Here is a 19,835-nt window from a genome sequence, read left to right on the forward strand (position 1 = left end):
ATAAAATATTCATCATGGAATCATAAACATGGAACATAACAAATATCTAATATAAACAAACACAAAAGAATGAAAAAGGCACAAGTTTTCTTTTGGAAATCGTAAAAAAACATAAAAAGTGTATCTATTATTTTTTCCAGCCATATAAACTTATCAAAATGTATAAGGATTTTTCCAAATGGCTAAAAGCAAAAACGAATTTTTCAAAATGGCTAAAAACATAAATGAATTCATCCAAATGGCTTAAACAAAAAAAGTCTAAATTTACATGTATCATATTAGAATCAAAAGAAAACCCATACTATTGGCACACAATACTCTAAGAATTATATGACTTGGAACTATGTACTATCAAAATATAAATGCAAATATTAAAATGTACATAAACATATAACATTGTTTGAGAATCAATGACAAAAGCAAGTACAAATAACATGTATAACATAACTCAGCAATTATAATTATACAAACAAAGAAAAATGCGTAACATCGAGACACATTTACATGTAATTAAGAAAACTTTAGGGGAAACAAATGAAATATTTTAAATCATAAAGATTGATACAAACATAATTTTAAAGTATTACCATAAACACCCATAGTATGTATAGAGACAAGAATGGTAATATTTATAGGAACTCCTAAGAATACTAATATCCTAAGAATCCATATCCATATCCAATGGTGGAATCTCATCAACAGAATCCATACGGGGAGCAATTGCAAAAACATTTCCATACTCAATCAAATCATTGTAATCCTCCAACATTGGGTATGAAAACTGAGACATTTGTTCATTAGTTGAATTATGGAAAACATATGTGAGTCATCATGTCATACAATAGAAAAGGAACTTCATTGGAGTTGCACATAAGAACCAAACTATGGACTATTCGAAATGGAAGATAACCAGGACATTTGCTATTTATATCGATAGAAATTTCTTCCAACAACTTTCATCTTCGAAGTAGTCAATTTTTTGTTCAACACACGGTTGACCAAATTGGAAATGATCTAATTCTTCAGTTGACCATACAGAAGTGGAGCCATCATTGACAAGGCATATCCACTGATCCATGTATATTGCTAACGACATAGATCATATGTCACCAATTGTAACAAATGAAAAACCCCATTCATTTTTTATTACATCAAACCAGTAGATTGTATACCCGTACCGAGGATAATCTTCATACTCCTTGTCTAGACAAATCCAAAACAATTTACTTTTATAAAACACTACATTCTTAGGGGTTGAAGTGCCACCAAATGGAACAGCAACCCTTTGCCATACCCGTAGTTGCAAACATAAAATTTACACTGCATTATGTCATACATATGTTTTAGAACAACCCAGTGATATTTTTCGCTGCTTACATTTTCCAATAATGAGAAGAATCCTCAGTCTCCAATTCGTATTGGCCCTATGTTTTTAAATGCCTTTGCAAATGGATTAATTACAAATAGTTGTGTGTATGGGAGCATTCTTTTGGTAAGGATAAAACCACCATTGCTCCAACAATAGACTCTACTCTGTATCTTGAATCTATGAATCACAAATGAAATTGAGATATGTTCCCATTCTGATTAAGGTATTAAGCAGAAAAACAATTGTCTTCACTATTGAGGAAATGAACCAGAAATCCAAATTCATTCGTAGAGACATGCTTGCAATGTAACAAGAAACAAGAGTTTTGCAAAGCATTCTTCCATTTCTAACAAACAGTGCTAAACTTTATCACAACCGATAAAGGGAGCCAAAGGAAGACAATTTCAAGAATTTCGAATGGAAGACAACTCCAAATAGTTGGATCCATGATCAAACAATGAAATCACCTAACAGTAAAAAAAACACATTTGATATCAACAAAACAATTTAATGTTGAATAAAATTAAAAGTAACATACATACATAGAGAAATGTCACATATACACATTGTATAAAATCAAATGAGCGATCATAACATTATTACAACACCGAACACAATTCCACAATGTTTTAAACCCAATCTCTATAATCCAAGATTATTAATGTTTTTTTTTTTATCATTAAAGACTAAGCTACTTCTATTATTTACAGTATCAGCAAAAAATAGTTACAATCAGGATAACAAGTCGTCAGAGGCCAGGGGTGGCGCTCTGGAAGGATGGTAATCTTCATCTAGACTGAGAGCCCATGCAAGGGTGACACCATTGAGACCAGTAACTGAAAACCCACGCAGGGGCGACACCATTAAAACCATTCACCCAGACATGGGCTCTGTGACTGAAACTGGAAGCCCAAAAGATCAGAAAAAACAAAATTAACTAACCCACGCAGGGGCATGAGAGTAAGAAATTTTCCAGCAATATCCCTCACAGGGGCATGGTTATGCACAAAACAGCATAATTGTGAGACCAAACATAAACATTCACGGCATACATTGTGTAATTGCGAAAAGAGAGACAGTCTACAAAAAAAACCTGAACATTGACTGAGGGCAGGGGCTTGGTTGAGCCGGCAATTATTCGTCCGAGTCCTCCGGATAAATCCAGTATTCGCCTTCTGGGGGAGGTCCCCAGTCATACTTAGCCTTGCCTGAAGCGGGCGCTGGTTGAGATGAAGGTGGAGCGGCCCCTGGCTCAGGTTGTGCTTCTGCCTTTTGCTCAGCTGCTCTGGAGCTTTCAGCAATGTGAATTTGGGTGCTGGGTTGCTCCGCAATCTCTTCTTTCGCTTCCTCCAGGAATAGGACTGAGACGTGAGCTTGAATGTTGGAATTGCCTTGGGCACCGCTGAAGGAGAACACCGCTGAACCAAATGCGGGTAGCGGAGCAGCACTTGAATCCGGCGTCCTGGCGTCCATGTATTGCTGCGACTGGATGGGATTCGCTTCAGCCACCCGGTGGCACAGACAGCGGCAGCACCTTGAAGATGGATTGGCAGCCGGGGGGCGTGAGGATCCACCTCGTCCCGTGCCTCGACGACTAATGAGCCTCTGTCTCGGCGGCATGGCTTCCTTGAAGTTCGATGATGGAGTGAAACCAACTTCGCCTCCCTGTGATGCTCGCTCTCCACCTGCAGATACCAGAGGGAATTCTCGCTTTTGCGCCCAGAAACCGGAGGCTCTGAAGCCCAAATCCCCAATTCGAACCTTGTTCGATGCAAAACCTTCCAAATGCCTGCCATACTTAAACTGTGCTGGCTTGCCTCGAAACTGGAAAGCCATAACTCCTCTCTGCGACGGTTAATGGCGCCTGACCTCGGCAATGAATTGCCATCCTTTCCCTCCTTAGCTCTCACGCTTGCCATCCAGGGCGGCGGAGGGTAGTTAAAGTCTGGATTAAACATGAGGCTGCTCATGCGGTGCAGGTGGAGCGCTATCCTTATGCTGCGTGGCACCCGCATCCGAGTAATCCAAGATTATTAATGTTAGTAAACCTATAATTATGTTTATATTAAGGTCTATGTTTAACATTAATGCTATAATGTTTCTACAAATATATTTATAATATCAAATAAAAACAACTCATTAGGTAGGTTGCCATCAAGGATAACACCTAATTCATAATGCCAACAAAAAATTGCCTAGAAAACACCATGTTATCTTTTTGTTGGATTACACAATTTTCCATTTTGTTAAGGATAAAAAATGTTAATGGTCGTGTAAAAGTCAAATTTTAACTAATAAAAAATAGTTCGGGAACAACATGGCTTTTTTCTTGGGATTCAAGATCACATGGCTACTTTTTTTGTATATTAGTGAATTTATTTTAGTTAAATGTTTTAATTATGTATGTAATGTGAATCATAACTAACTATTGTCAATTGTGATTAGATGTAATAACCACCTAAATAAAAAATAGTCTTTAAAATGTAATAACCACTTAAATAATTTTTAGTTGGAATTTGACAAATTTTTGTTGACTTAATCATAACGAATCTAGAAATATCAAATAAAAATTATATTATTAAATTTCTAAAACAACACATTCTTATATATTAATTTTTTTCATATTTAAAATTGTTTTATTTATTTATTAAAAAAACAATAAATTATTAATATGATAAGATAATCCTTATATTGTACTGCATTAATACACAACTTAATCATGTACCATATCCCACAATACCACAATTTGCGGTTGTTATCCCCTCACACAGCTTTTAAGAGGAACACGTGACCATCCATAAATTTCGAAATTACTTACTCATCCGAGTACCCCAGTTACGTATGGTCACGAGTTCGATCCTGACAGGATGACCCTGCACATCTACAGCGGCAGTAGTGGAGTCATGTGGTTGCGGCTTCTTTAGTTCAAAGAAACTATAGCGCATTCAGCGCTGAGAACATATATGGCATGTAAAGAATCGCCCCAGTTGGAATAGAGAGACCCTCTTTTGATAGAACATCAGCTTCTTTATTGAATGCACTGGATAAAAGTCTGAGAATTTTCATTTACGTTTATGAATGGAAATTAGAGTAAATATATATATATATATATATATTTTTTTTTTTTTTTGCTTCCTGAAAACGGTTTACTACGACATGTACAATCAATTTTATATTAAGTGAACATAGCAGTGGGTGTGGATGATTATTTAGGTTAAAGAGCAGGCACAACATAAACGTATTTGTTAGTTTTTGTAATTTAATAATTTGAAAATGTATATATGGTTTGTTAGTACTAATGAGCTTTAATTAATGTACTAATAAACTCTAATTAATATATTTAAATTATTAAATATATTGTAATTAATATTATATGTATTCACATGTCAAAACTCTCAAATCACTGTTCCGTCTTTTTATTTCCTTCATTGGTTTGAATTGACCGATAGAGTTAATTTAGTGAAGAGTTATTTCATAGAAGAGTTTCTATGAGAAATTACAGTTTTTTTTGGTTATTTTTAAGTTGATTGTAGATTTCTAGAATATTTAAAAATCCCACGAACATAGACATGATCAATTTTTTGACCGCACCCATGTCCATAGATTCCCAAATATTCTGGAAATCTACAATCCACTCAAACTCACCGATTCTTCCCAGCTCCCCCTATCACCATCTACCCCTATCACCATCTACTCCTGCAGCTCCTCTCTTAGGATATCGCTTTTTAAGCGATACAACTTTGGACGCCTCGGCGTTCACGCGTTTGGAATCTGGGTTGAGGAGATTCGGATTACCGTGTGAAAATATACACTAAGCCCGACATAATTACTACGCCAGCGGTAATTCCGTGGAGTGCAAGTTCCAGAGTTGATGCACGGTAATGGGTCAAGCATTCATTGAAGAATCAATGTGAATGGTAATTTTGGTCAAATATGTGCGTAGTTTAAACAGGTCAAAATCAGGTTACAATTTTGATTTAAAAAATATTAGATTTTTTTTTTTTGGAAAATATTAGATGGAAATTTTTAAAAATCTAAGTTATACCTGTTAAGATTCAAGATTGGGTGGCTCAGTTATTTTTGATGATGTTGAATTTATTTTTATCATTAAAAAATGATTTAAACATTTATAATTTAAAAAATATTAGAAATTTTGATATATTTTGAAAAAATTTGATGAAAATTTTAAAATATCCAAATTTTAGCCCTTAAGATTCATGATATTTGGTGCCTCAAATGTCTTTGATGATACTAAATTCATTTTCACCAAACAATTTTATTGAAGAACTTTTAACTAAATTTAACTAGAAATGTGTATTCTTAATAAAACAACACCACCTTATATAAATAATTTACACAACATGAAGGTTGAATGTTATGTAATCTGTCAATTAACAATGGGTTAAAGTTCAATTACTAAATAGATTTAATAATATATCTTCCATGAATATTTTAATAATAACCTGTTTTCCATTCCTGACTACCATGCATCACCAATGTACGTCGGATTCTATAACATGCTTTAACCGAAAGCCATTTCATGTGAAGATGTATTAAATTTTTCATTATTCTTAATGGATATTTACCAAATGTGAATCCAAAGGTTTCCTATATCATAGCCAATTTCCACACTCATGATTTACATGGGTCTCTCAGCCCACTGCGCAATCAATCATTTTAACATAGAATTGACCTCCCATTCCACAATCAATCATCTTAATATAGGATTTTAAACCTAGAATTGACCTATAAAATAGAAGTTCATTATAATATTATTATTTCACTATAAATTAAATAAAGTATAGTGAAATATTTATATAGATTTCGATTCTTCGTGAAAATTGGGCGCTATACTTATTTCCGCGAAACAAAAGGTATCAAAAAGAAATTGTTTTGTGTCGCCGTTCGCCTTCCAGGAACTTGGAAGCGCTTCCGAGCATTACTGGCTCACATTAACTGCGCGACACGTTTCCCATTACGCTTCAGGAAGAGTTCCTCAAAATAAAATCCCTCAGCCCTTTAACGGCCACCCTTGTCATTCCAGAACATCAGGGACTTGCTAACATCGCGAGCGAGTTTCCAGGTCTGCGATTAATTTCTTGAGGCCTCTTTGACAGTGGCGCTTGCAGAAAGTGAAGGGATTTGTCGACAAGGTTTCCAGTATTACGACTTCCCGGCAGCTGTCAAAGATGTCACAGGTAGGCTAGCAATTATTCATGTCTCATTTTATCTTGTAACAAGTTATTTGACCTGTATTATGCCTGTGATTTTGCAGAAAATGGTGTTGAAAGTGGAGCTAAATTGCGAAAAATGCAAACGGAGAGCCATGAAGACAGTTGCAGGGATTCAAGGTGAAGTCCCCGTTTATTTATTATGTACTGGAGTTAGGTTTCCGGGCTTTAGGGTTGCAATAATTTGTGCTAAATCCCAACAGGTCCGTGGATCTCCATTGCAGGTGTGGTCTCTGTGGCGGTTGATGACACGGACAAGAAGATGACTGTAATTGGGGACGCAGATCCGGTGTGCGTGACAGCTAGTCTCAGAAAAATCGGATTCGCTGAATTGGTCAGCGTCGGACCTTCTAAAGAACCCGAGAAGAAGCCTGATGACAAAAAGCAGCCCGAGAAAAAGCCCGATGACAAAAAACCGCCCGAAAAAAAGCAGGAGGCGTCACAACCGAATCTGACTTATGTTATTCTTCCGACAAGCTGCCATCACTGCTGCCACGACACTTACTACTTCAGCGACGAGAACCCCAACGCCTGCCGCATCGTCTGAATTTCTTGATCTCCTGTGACGTAGTAGTATTCATCTGATCTGCATGTGTAAATCGCTTTGAATTTGCCTTGACTTTGTTTGGATAGCTCTCACCAAGGTTTCCCGCAATCTCCGCAAGAACCAGGAATGATTTAGTAAGTTCTGTCATTTCTATATCGGAGAAAAATGAATGAGATCAAGGATATATGCATATGGATTTGTAGCCTCCTCGGATGCAGATTGAGCTCTCTTTGCACGCATAAATTAAAATCTAGGATTTTATTTGTTTGGGATGAAGATAACTTTTGTTTGATTAATTAAAATGTTGTATGAAGCTTAATTTTTTGGGTTTATTTTTCAGAGGGAAAAAATGTGTTTTTTTCATGATAATATAATAACAATACATATTCCGAGATATAGCTCATAGATTCATTATATCTCAACTGTAATTTAAACATGTTTGCTCCCGATTCTGTGCCTTTTCTGTATTTCCCACTCTATACATATGTTGTTAAAGCTTTATTCTAAGAGCATTTATATTAACTGTCTCTATCCCTTAGAACTCTATACATCCCATATAAAACCTTAGAACTCTATACATCCATTATCAAACAACATAGGTGTTACAGCTATACCCACCATCTGTTTGACTTGTGGATTCTATCAAATTCAAAAGTTTTCAAAATAAATTTCTGGGAGAGAATTGGATATTCTTTCTATGTAAAATTTATACATCTAATATTTACAAGAATATCTTTAAAATAGCTAGTAAATAAGAATTTATTTGGATTTTTAGAAATACCCCTCTTAAAAAGGAGATCAACAATTTGATTTTATTCTCTGTATATGTGCTGAAATGAGATGTTTTAGAAAGTCCTTAATAGAGTCTTTATGCACCGTATCCAGATGGATAAGATAGGTGGATTGAAATGGGAAAATTCTTTAACTCAGTTAATGATGCTCTTCACATCACCATGGACATGTGAATCCTCCCACCCTAAGTATTTAGCAAATATCCCAAAGTGTTATAACTTATGCCCTGTTGTTTTGTTTGTGCTATTGCAACCCTCCTACCATAAATGATAATATGTGCCAGGTTCTAAAACAATAAAGGCATCCTGTGTGTGTTCTGCATTTGACATTACTACATTACTATTTCTAGACATGGGATCCATTTTACATAGAAATTTAAGAGAAATTTGTAAAAGTTTGTAAAAATGTGAGAGAAATAATTTATCATTGTTAATAATAATAAAAATAATTGTAATACTAATAATATGATTTGATTACTAAAATCTATAGAAATATGTATATTTTATTTTAAATAATTTTTAAATTTATGATTTAAAAAAAACAAATAAAATATGATATAATTTTTACTGAAAACTCCTCTCATAAACCTGATATGTATAAAAAAAAAAAAAGCAGCTTCATTTCCACTTTAAAAAATACCAAATATTGATCATTAAAATTCATACTCATACTCATAGTCAATGTTAAAAAATTTAATAATGGTTTTTATAAATATAATCTGATTTGAATTGTTTTTTCGTTTTTTGGTATGAACTTAGAAGAATAGACCAAAGCTGAATTATATCATCTTATATATTATGAGGAAAATATTTTCAAGATACCCTCGATAAAAGTCAAAATCTGCTATTTCAATATTGTTAATAAATTATTTTGAGGATCCTTGGGCTAAAAATTGTCGCACAACTTTTAAAGAATCATTAAATATTTTTTTATCTTATTTTAATAGCATTCAATTATGTTATGCAGTTGGTCCAGGAGACGGGACCTGACAATTCTTTTTGGGTGGGCTAAAAATTGTCCCAGTTGTCTATAACGCGACTTTTTGAAAGCTTTTCCGGCGGGTTTTTCCAGTGAAAATCTGGTAGCGATTTATTGGAATCCCAAGTTTGATAGCTAGTTTCTGCACAATCAAAGCGTCCCAGGGGTTTTTCAGGGCGCTGAATCCAAATATGCAGTTAAAAAACCATTTTAACGAAAACAAATCATGATTTAATCTCAATTTCTTCCGCCGGATTCCGTCACCGGAATCTCCAAAAAGTCGCACCACTTTTAAAGAATCATTAAATTTTTTTTATCTTATTTTATTTTAATAGCATTCAATTATGCTATGCAGTTGGTCCACGAGACGGGACCTGACAATTCTTTTTGGGTGGGGCAGGGATCATTGTCAAATTCAGATATAGTACATGATTGATTCGGTCCTGTGGACATGACTAAATAAATTTTACTTTTAATCTGTGGACACGACTAAATAAATTTTACTTTTAATTTTTAATTCGTTGTCACGATTTTCTTACTAATTTAATAAAATAAAGGGCTCCATCCCTTTGATTTGTTTTCTTCGAATTCGTAGGTTTTCTATAGAGTGGTGATTAATTTTCCGAGCTTTAATAAACGATATTTCATAACTTCCAAATATCATAAAATCAATCTCTATCAAATCAAATCATGTACAAGCATGTTGTTGCAAAATTATACAATTATTTTGAGTAATTGTTGGAATCGGTTAAGTGGTTTAATAATCAAGAATGTGTAATGTTTTAAGTAGAAAAGTCACATACACATTTACATTAATTTTCATGGGGTTTAATGATTACGAATGTGTCTATATATATATATCAATATGAATGATTTTAATAATTAAAACTAACATATTAATATTAATAAATATTTATAACTGGTTTAAATCAATTTAGTTAAATTAAATGATGATAATCCAAATATTTAATAAAATCTAAAATTAATTAGGGTTAGTGCTTATATCTTTAAAAATAATTAACTAATAATTAAAACTTAAAATACATTAAATTGAAATATGATTAAGGATCGACTTCCTCGTCTTCTCACGACATTTTGTGTACGGGAGGCGTTATTATTATTTCTATGAAACCTCTGTCAATCTCGAAGCGAGCCGGAGGAGGTGATCGTTGAAAGTTTATAGAGGGTGGTGTGGTCTTCTACCAAGCAGTATGGGCATGGTATCGTTTTATAGATAGCAGCTCGAGTTTTGGGCACATGATTAGACAGTGTAGAGGGCACCTTGTCTCGGAAAGGTGGCGACTTCATTGCTGACATCCTCTCCCTAGCTTCTGAGGCAGTAACTTATGTAATTTCCTTGTTAGTGTGTTGTCTTTGGTTTTTTTTAGCAGGAGAGGATTTGGGTCTCTAGTTCCGAAACTCATTTGAAGGTCCTCTTGTTGGTGGGTGGGTTCTCCTCTACGTCGGGGAAAAATTTGGTTCGCCACCTCAACAGTTCTTTCTCGGGGTTCTGCGAGGTTAAGCAGCGTCTGTGGCATGAGTGTGTTGGAGTTTGGGTGGTATGGTCAGTGGTCATCTTACAAATGGTCGGGGACGACGAATTGTGGGTCCAGCTCCCTGTGGTCAGTTGGAAATTGTGGTTCCCTGATCTTCTCCTGGGTTGGTTGTCTGTGATCCTGCCAACATGGATGGGGCGATTCTTTGCAGTTGAAGTTTTAGTTGGTGTAGTATTTTGCTGGTTAGCTTTTTCCCTTCACGGTGGTGTCAGTTCTATCGTAATGCCCCTAGTACCTCACATTGCCCATTCTTATTCCTAATCGACACACAAGTCGGATGGTCAGGGGGGCTAGGAGTCTCCCTCGCAGGTGGAAGTGGCAACCACTGGCTTTGCCCGGGGCGGTAGAAATGTTGGTAGTTTGGGTCAGGTGGTCTAGGGGGCTCACGGTGGTTGTGGTCATGGTGGCTCGGCGACATGTCGTGGGCGTTGCAACTCGTAGACTCAGTAGTGGGGTGGAGGGATGTGCAATAGAGGCACATGTAGACGGAGGGAGATGATTTGTTCAAAGCGCAGACATAGACAAGAACATCAATGTTGTTTGGAAAACTGTTGAGATTTGATTCAGTCAGTACTAGAATGCCTAGAAACCTCGTGGCGGGTGCGGAAGGAGGAGCATGCAAAGCTTATTTCCACATTTAACAAAATGCATTATTTTTGGTGCCATGTCCGAGAGCGCGTAGTGGTGGTCTAGCGAGGCCAAAATCCATTATCCGAGAAGGTGGAGAAGTTGGAGTCATGGATGGCCCACTTCGAAGAACGCGTCGAGTATTCCTTCCATCCTCTTCCTCCTCCTTCCACTACTTCGGATGACGAGCATAGTTATAGATGTTTTACTTGCTTTATGTGTCTACTAGTATTTTGGTCCAAGTATTTTACTTGTTTTATGTGTCTACTTGTGTTTTTGGCCACCTAAATTGTAGATTATATTTCTAATTATATATTTATTTTACAGTCATATACTAATCGTGATAGTAAAAAAACCAAAAAGACAAACCAAACTAAACCAAACCAATAAAGATAAGGTTACTTGGATTTTGCTACTAATCCACCCACATGGTAATCCATCCACATGGGTATTAAATTTAAACTTAGACAATGCACACATTTGGCATTAAAGGCAAACCTGGTAATCTGCACACTAGTAAACGAATCGGAACACCTTGTTAAGTCGAAACAGATTCAAATAATGTACATGAAATTGAACACGTGGTTGTCGTAATTTGATATTACATATAGACCATGATTTTTATTTATTTTGATCTTTATTTATGTTCTAAATCTAGTTGGGAAATGTTTAATTATAGTGTTGTATTTTTTTATTGAACTGGTGATAAGTTGTAGAATAATTTTAGATAAATGTGAAAATATAAAATATGGATTTAGAAAAAAAGAAATTATTAATAAAATTATATTCATTAATATAAAAGAGGTGATGAAAATAAATCATTATCTTTAATATTAAAGCATAAAATATATTTTTTAATTAAAAAATATTAATTTACAAACATTTAGTAGAGGTTTCTAATAGCTCTAATAGCGGTCTCCTATCAATGTAAATATATATTTACCAGCAAAAGATCATAATGTAATATATTTAAAATTTAGTTTGACGCATAAGTATTTTTTCTGAAATGCATGTCATTGATTATTTTAGGTGGAAAATGTGCTTGCAACAAATACAAAGTTGAACCTTTGAATGTGTTAAACATTGGAGATGGCTAGGGTTTGGAGGCGAGGGTTACGGGCGGAACCGCGTTCAGGTCACGGGTAGGAAGTTTGCAGTCGTTTTCCGTGAACAGGTGAAGGCGCAGGAAAGCATATCCCAGATGACTGGCAGCTGGAGGTTGGCGTTGTTTGGCTTAAGCGATTAGTTAGGAGAAAATACCATCACAGAAGCTGCAAAACTTCCGTTTATTTCGTTTTCAAGAGATTAGGGTAAGGGCGCCTGTCACTTTGACTGTTTGCTGTCGCTTTTCTCGGAACGGCTCCCCTAACCATGGTTAATCCCAACGAATTGGTGGATCTGGACCCGGAATTGGAAGATATTCTCTCAATGTGGGGGAAGGAACCCACAGTTCAAAATGTGGAGCAGTATTTTGGAGCATTCGAGTTGTCGAGGCTGGAGTCTTTTTCACAGGAGGTAAAACCATCCCTTCAGCATCAAAGCAAGGATTCCGGCAGAGAAGCCTCTAGATTTCGAAACCCGGCTTCTTACAAGCAGGTGGTTAGGGAGAATGCGGCGGATGGGTCGACAGTAGGTGCTCTTTCTTCTGATACAAAGGGAAAATCAGTAACAAGCCAGAATTTTCCATCAAAGGGTTTTGAAGACATTGCAAATTTGGGGCTCTCTTCAGGCTTCGGCATAACAAGGGGTTCTGGAGGGTTTCCTCCGCTTTCTAGGGTTTCTTTGCAAAGAGAATCCCCTTTTCCAAAAGAAAGCTCTGCAGGAGGTTTCGTAGGCCAATCTGACAGCCTAGTGGGAGAGCGGGGAGGTCTCGATGGTGCGACGACTGGTCATCTTTTTTCAGGAACCCCCGATCCCGTTTTCTCTGCTCATGTTCAGACACAGCCGGAGGTAGATTTCCCTGCGGATACGACACAAGAGGAACCAAAATGGATCGATGGTCGCGGGGAAACTAGGGCCTCTGCGGAAGAGTTAAGGAAAAAAGGGGAGAAACGAAAACCCCAAAGGCCAATTGGATCTCAGGAGCTTGAAGGGAACTTAGTCTTAGGTATGGAGGTCTCTATAGAAGAAACCCTAGCAGTTGCAGAATGCACCCTAGTCGGAAGGGCGAGAGGTAAGAAACTTTCGTCGGAATTTCTTCAAGCTTGGGGTGAACATCGTTTCGTCTCTGACAGACCTCTTCGGTTCGAGGCTCAATGCTTAGCGAAAGGGTGGTTCAAGTTCCGGTTCGAGGATAAGGAGGCGGCAGAGTGGGTGCTTGAACGAAACTGGAATATAGGGAACATTCCGGTTCTGTTGAAAAAATGGAGCCCCCTTTTTGATGCTATCAAAGAGAAAACTGATGTGTTTCCGGTATGGGTGAGAGCCCCGGGTCTCCCCTCGTTTCTATGGACAGAAGCTGTGTTCAAAGCCATCGGAAACAGACTGGGGTCCTTCTTGGAAGCAGATATGTCATTTCTGGAGACGAAGAACAGAGCGATGGCCCGCATTCTGGTAAGCCTCAATCCGAGCAGAGGTCTGGCCCAAAAAATCAATTTACAATACAAAGATTATGTGTTCGAACAGATTTTGGATTACGAGCACTTGCCCTTTAGATGCCACCGCTGTCATGAGTATGGGCACCTTGCAAAGGATTGTCCGCTGTTCAGGAGAAGGAGACGCTTTCGGAGGACCTCAGTTTTCAGAGAACCAGTTTTCAATCACACTCAAGCTCCTCAGGAGAAAGAAGACATGGTGAAGCAGGCAACAGAAGAAATGGAGATTGAGGAGACTCTGAAAGAGCCAGTGTCTGAAGACCCCCATATCCAAGAGGCGGCACAGATCCCTGAATCGCATACGGCGGAAGCAGAGGAGGAGAACGCAAAGGTCGCATCCGCGGAACAAAATCCTCTCAGCGATCCTGAAAAGGGTATGTGCTCAGGTCCCCCTCTTTCTTCTCTTAAAATTCCTGAGCATGATTCAGTTTCTTTGCATGTTTCGCCTTCAAACAATCCCTCTCATAACATAGGCATAAACGAGAACATGGTCCCTGCAAAGACCTCTCCTGATGTAGACTCTATTTCGGCTGCCATGTCGTCTCTTGATTTGAATTGTGAAGATATGTGGCCCCCTCTTGCTCCCCCAGTTCCTCACACCCCGTGCCCCTATAACCTTAGATCTATGGGAGGAAAGTCTGGGATGTCGGATGTAGTTGGAGGCTTAGGACAGTCGACCTCTCAGGGTTATGCCAAAAACAAGAGAGGTAGAAAATCGGACCTTTCTAAGGCAAAACTTAAAGCCAAGTTGGACGTAGCTGATGGAAAACAATACTCTATCCCCGGGGTTCTTAGAGCAGTGCAGACCCCTGATTTTGTTATCAAATGATTATGTCATCCTGGAACTGTAGAGGTTTGGCCAGTAAACCTAAAAAATTGGCCCTGAGAGATTGGATCCTTAATTCAAAAGCTGACATTCTTTTTCTGCAAGAAACGTTGGGGAAAGCTACTGAGGTAGAAACAATGCTAAAGGCTCTCCTGCCAGGATGGACCTTTTCCGCAATAGATTCATCAGGCCACTCGGGGGGTCTAGCAATTGGGTTTAAAGAAGGACGAATTAAGGTCATTAATCAATGGGGGATGAAGCAAGTTATGGGCATGGAGGTTATTTCTCCTGATTTCTCCCACCCCATTTCAATTGTAAACATTTATGGCCCTTGTCAAGGAAGGGAGATTTTCTGGGATGATTTGATGACAAAATCTTTGATGAAGTCTTCTCTGTCGATTGTGGGGGGTGATCTAAACTTCTCTATAGGCAGAGCAGAGGCATGGGGTCCATCAGCTAGGGAAGACCCTCTGTCGGATTTCTTCCTCAATCTCCTCTTGGAAAACAACCTCATAGATCCTTCCCCGATCAAACTCAAGCCAACCTGGAGGAACAGAAGAGCAGGGGAGGATCGGATCGCCAAAAGATTAGATCGTTTTCTTCTATCTGAGGACCTAATCTCTAAAGCTCCTATACTCAGGCAGTGGGTTGAGGAGATAGGCAACTCAGATCACTTCCCTATTTTTTTGGATCTCTCTTTCCCTCCCCCTAAGCCTCCTGCCCCCTTTAAATTCAATTCCTCATGGCTTCAAGATCCATCTTTCAATAATCTCTTTAAGGAAACGTGGATCCATCCGGACAGAAATGCAAGAGAGGAAAAGAGCTTCCTGTTCATGGAGAATCTCAAAAGATTGAAGAAAGCGACAATATCCTAGGCAAAGGACAGGAAATTGAAACAGAATGAAGAGCTGTTTAGAATCAGGGAGGAGTTGAAGAATTTGGAGAGCATTGAGGAAGATGGATATATCTCGCAGGCTTCAAAGGACAGAATCCTTCATCTGGAGAAGCTTCAAAACCAAATCCTCTTGGACAAGGAAGAAGAATGGAGGCTTAAGAGTAGGGCAATATGGCTAAAATCAGGAGATGAAAATACTAGTTTTTTTCACAACTATGCAAAAGGAAGAAAATCTGTAAATACCATTTGGAGCCTTAAAGATGAAGAAGGAAGGGAGGCCAGTTCTTTCTCAGATCTCTCTGGTTTAGGACAGAGACACTTCCAGAAAATTTTCTCAGATCCGGGAGAGGCCACCATAGCAGAAGTCATTAGAACAGCTCAATGTTTCCCAAGATTCGTTGAGGAGGAAGAAGCAGAAGAGCTATCAATCCCTGTTTCCAAGGAGGAGGTTGAAGCTGCTATGAAACATATGGCCAAAGACAAAAGTCCAGGACCTGATGGCTGGACTATTGAACTCTTTCTCTCCTTCTTTGACCAAATAGGCTCTGAAATTACTGATGTAGTAGAAGAATCAAGACAGAAAGGAGAAGTCTACAGGCCTTTTAATTCAACTTTTATTGCTCTCATACCAAAGAAGGATGATCCGGAGAACTTTGAAGACTTCAGACCGATCTCCTTGTGTAATTGTATTTATAAAATCATTGCTAAGGTGATAGCTATCAGAATTGTTCCTATCCTGTCAAGAAACATCTCAATGGAACAATTTGGTTTTTTGGATGGAAGACAAATTCATGAAGCCATTGGAGTAGCCCAGGAGGTAATTCACAGTGTCAGACAAAAGAAAAAGAAGGGTGCGGTACTTAAAATAGATCTCTCCAAAGCATATGAACGAATTAACTGGCTCTATCTCCGGATGCTGCTTACACATTTGGGCTTCAACTATTCTTTTATCAGCTGGATAATGGGCTGTATCACAAATGTCAGTTTTGTTGTTCTGATCAATGGAGCAGCCTCCCCTTTTTTCAATAGCCAAAGAGGCCTCAGGCAAGGCTGTCCTTTATCTCCTCTCCTGTTTCTTCTAGTGGCAGAAGGGCTAAGCAGATTGATTCACAAAGCTAGAAGAGAGGAGAAGGTAAAAGGTATAGAGGTAGCAATTAATCTTTTTATCACTCACCTGCTTTTTGTCGATGATATTTTGATTTTCACTAATGGATCTTATAATGAACTTAAGGAGTTAAAATGCATTTTCGATCTATTTCTGAAAGCTACTGGAATGCAGATAAACTCTAGGAAATCTCAAGTTTGTGTGGCAGATCTTGACAGAAGAGAAAGATCCATGATGACTAATCTTTTTCCCTTCCACCATCAGCCACTGGACTCCCCTTTCAAATATCTGGGGTTTTGGCTAAAGCCGGCAGCTTATAAGAAAGAGGATTGGAACTGGCTCATAGCAAAGCTAGAAGCCAGAATTTCTCATTGGAGTTTCAAGTGGCTCTCCAGAGCTGGCAGATTGACCCTCATCAAATCTGTATTGTTAGCCATTCCAGTATACTGGGCAGCTTTAACCTGGGTCCCCAAAGGAGTGATGGAGAAAATCAGAAGAATCTGCTGCAGATTTCTATGGGCAGGATCAAAAGAATCCTCCGTCTTACCCTGGGTGGCATGGGATAAGGTGGCCAGACCAAAAGATTGGGGAGGATGGGGAATAAAAAGGCTCCCTGAGTTCAGTCTTTCCCTGGCAGCTAAATCAGGCTGGAGATTAATCTCGATGGAGAATCTTTGGACAAGGGTGGTTAAAAGGAAGTACATTGATCCAGTTCCTTTGGAAGATTGGATTCGGAGCCAAGATAAGAAAAAGAAGAATATCTCAGTCATCTGGAAGGCCACGGTGGAGGCTTTCTCTGTGATTGAACAAGGTTTGGCATGGAAAGTGGGAGATGGAAGACATATTAGAATTGGTAGGGACCCCTGGGTAGGTTGTAATGAAGCTTTTGCCTTGTCACCTGGCTTTCTCAGACATCTTGATAGTAAAGGAATTTCAACTTTAAATCAGGTGGAGAAAGTAGGCCACTCTACCATATGGGGTCAGGCTTGGAAGAATGATGAAGACTTAGGAATAAATATCAGATGGAAGAACGAATGGGTTTCTTACATCCAAGAACTGCATCGTTCAAATGTCAGGCTTAAAAACGAACCTGATCTGTTGATTTGGGCGCAAGGAAAAACAGGTGAATATTCCCCAAAAGATGGATATACCTTCTTAATGAAAAAGAAAGGTTGGGGAATACCAGATTGGTGGGCGAAAAACATATGGAAATTAAAATGCCCAGCTAAGGCCAGGATTTTCCTATGGTGCATGCTAAAAAGAAAAGTCCCAACTTGGGACATTTTACAAGCCAGATACTTAGTTGGGCCTGGGAGGTGCCCCTTATGCAAGTCTGAAGAGGAATCAATAAGCCATCTCTTTACAGCTTGTGTAGTCTCTCTAAAAATTTGGGAGGAGTTAACCTGCTTGCTTAATGTAAAGGTACAGTGGGGACTAGATCCTTTGGAAGAAGCTTGGAGGAAATGGTGGCAAAACTATCCGGAGGGAAACATGAGAAATCTGCCTCTTATATTCTTTTGGGGTGTATGGTTAGCAAGAAACAAAAGCTTGTTTCAAGACAAGGACACTCCCACATCCGCCATAGCTATCAATTGTGCTGCCATATACTCTGCCATCCCGATCCCTGAAGCTAAAAATCCTCAAAAGAATCAAAAGCCTGTTACTATCTTGGAGGGCATTCCTTGGGCCTATTTTGACGGAGCATCCCAGAATAACAAGGCTGGAGCAGGACTGTGCATTCACTTGAATCCTGATCACTCTTTAAAAGCATCTGTAGGGCTAGGACCTGGTACAAACAATTATGCTGAGCTGTCTGCCTTGCGCCTTCTCCTTTGCTGGTTACTTCAAAGAAACATCTTCACAATTCAAATCTTCGGAGACTCTCTGAATGTCATAAAATGGGTTAATGGGAATGCATCATGTCAAAACCAGATTCTGAAGACTCTTGTAGAAGAAATTATGTTTTTAAAGTCATCTTTTAACAGTTTTACCATTTGCCACATCTACAGGGACAAAAACGAGGAAGCAGACCAGCTTTCTAAGGCTGGTTTACAGCAAGATATGGGCAGCTGGTCAATAGTAGAAATCAGACAGGGGCAGTCATCCACTTCCCAACAGCCCCCTTTTGCTCCTCCACAGTGAACGAGGCTCGTCTTTTCTTTTTGTCAGCAGTTTCATGGGCACAATGTTTTTTTCTGTTACAGCTTTCTCTATATTTTCGTTTAACATGAGCACTTCAAACAGAAAACCCAAAATCTTTTTGTACAGTTTTCAGCTTGTCTCACAGTTTTATATACAATCTTGTAAGGGGTTGTTTTCTTTCTCTGAAGGAGACCCCGGAGTATGCATAGTATAATTTGTACTTAAGCCTCCTGAAGGGAGGAAGTCTAGTCAGTTTTATTTTCAGCAGTATCAGGACATATCATATCATCCACAATCAGTCAAAAAGGACTGAGATTTTTGCTTGTCTTATAAGAAGAACAAAACAACAATCATGTGAGCCATCAGGTCTGCTCAAAGTCTCAAACAGAATGTAAACTTTTTATATGCTTAATAAAAAGTTTTGCTTTTTTCTTCGGAAAAAATAAGTATTTTTTCTGATAAGTTTATCACGTTTTGAGATTGAATCTTATGTTCTTCTGTTTGGAGGTTAATAATAGAGTTGTCTGTTTTATCAATTAAACACATCCATATGCTGGTTGTCATCAACTCCAAATATTGTACTTTCAAATAGTTTTATAAACATAGAACATATACGTGTATTTATAGAATAACAAATTTCAAACTCTATTGATTGTATCTCCATTACCTTTCGCGCTTCTATTCGTTTCAAATGACTTGTACGATATTAATACATAACTATGTTTAACCCTAACTTCCTTTAGAAACCTTATTTGCATCTAATCATTTTAAAATGGTATAATTTAAATATCCTCAGTTCTGGAAATCCTTGTGTAAAAGTGCAGATAGATGTGCACTTTCAACAACCTTGAAGTTTTATAATTAAGGCTCGTTTCTTATAATAAATGGAGTAATTTAGATTTTTAAAATATTAATTGAAAAATATTATGATAAAAATTGATATTGTAAATCATTTTTATATTAATTAATCAAATATGATATTACATATATATAGGAGTATTGTCTAAAAATAGGAAAACTATCATGGACATACAATTTGTTGGTTGGGAGAATATCTCAACCACACACCAAACTAGGGAAATCACTCATATAGAACAGGAACAGACTTTTTACATAGTAAGTCACAACTTAAACAAGTAGGAATTAATATTCCAAGACACCCCCTTAATGAGT

General features: G+C 37.9%; 2 protein-coding genes across 2 annotated transcripts; both read left to right on the forward strand.

The window, feature by feature from the left end:
• Nucleotides 1–6,222: 6,222 nt before the first annotated feature.
• Nucleotides 6,223–7,466, forward strand: LOC149149778 (heavy metal-associated isoprenylated plant protein 12-like). Its single transcript, XM_089441436.1, has 3 exons — nt 6,223–6,567; nt 6,645–6,720; nt 6,825–7,466. Exons 1-3 carry the CDS (start codon nt 6,559–6,561, stop codon nt 7,145–7,147), a joined length of 408 nt encoding a protein of 135 aa, XP_089297562.1. The 5' UTR covers nt 6,223–6,558; the 3' UTR covers nt 7,148–7,466.
• Nucleotides 7,467–14,525: 7,059 nt separating this feature from the next.
• Nucleotides 14,526–18,662, forward strand: LOC149149779 (uncharacterized). Its single transcript, XM_089442587.1, has 3 exons — nt 14,526–15,349; nt 15,443–16,124; nt 16,905–18,662. Exons 1-3 carry the CDS (start codon nt 14,526–14,528, stop codon nt 18,660–18,662), a joined length of 3,264 nt encoding a protein of 1,087 aa, XP_089298713.1.
• Nucleotides 18,663–19,835: the final 1,173 nt, after the last annotated feature.

Source organism: Pinus tabuliformis, chromosome 9, assembly GCF_031772625.1.
Source record: "Pinus tabuliformis cultivar Carrire ecotype Pingquan chromosome 9, CPIR1, whole genome shotgun sequence".
Taxonomy (NCBI): domain Eukaryota; kingdom Viridiplantae; phylum Streptophyta; class Pinopsida; order Pinales; family Pinaceae; genus Pinus; species Pinus tabuliformis.

Excerpts from the sequence above, each read along its gene's own strand:
- LOC149149778 (XM_089441436.1), top strand. Across the intron at positions 6,721-6,824 it reads GACAGTTGCAGGGATTCAAG|GTGTGGTCTCTGTGGCGGTT; the intron begins GTGAAGTCCCCG and ends TCTCCATTGCAG.
- LOC149149779 (XM_089442587.1), top strand. The coding sequence starts at position 14,526 with ATGTCATCCTGGAACTGTAGAGGTTTGGCCAGTAAACCTAAAAAATTG. Across the intron at positions 15,350-15,442 it reads AGAGAGGAAAAGAGCTTCCT|GGAGGAGTTGAAGAATTTGG; the intron begins GTTCATGGAGAA and ends GTTTAGAATCAG. Across the intron at positions 16,125-16,904 it reads TTTATAAAATCATTGCTAAG|TGGCTCTCCAGAGCTGGCAG; the intron begins GTGATAGCTATC and ends TGGAGTTTCAAG.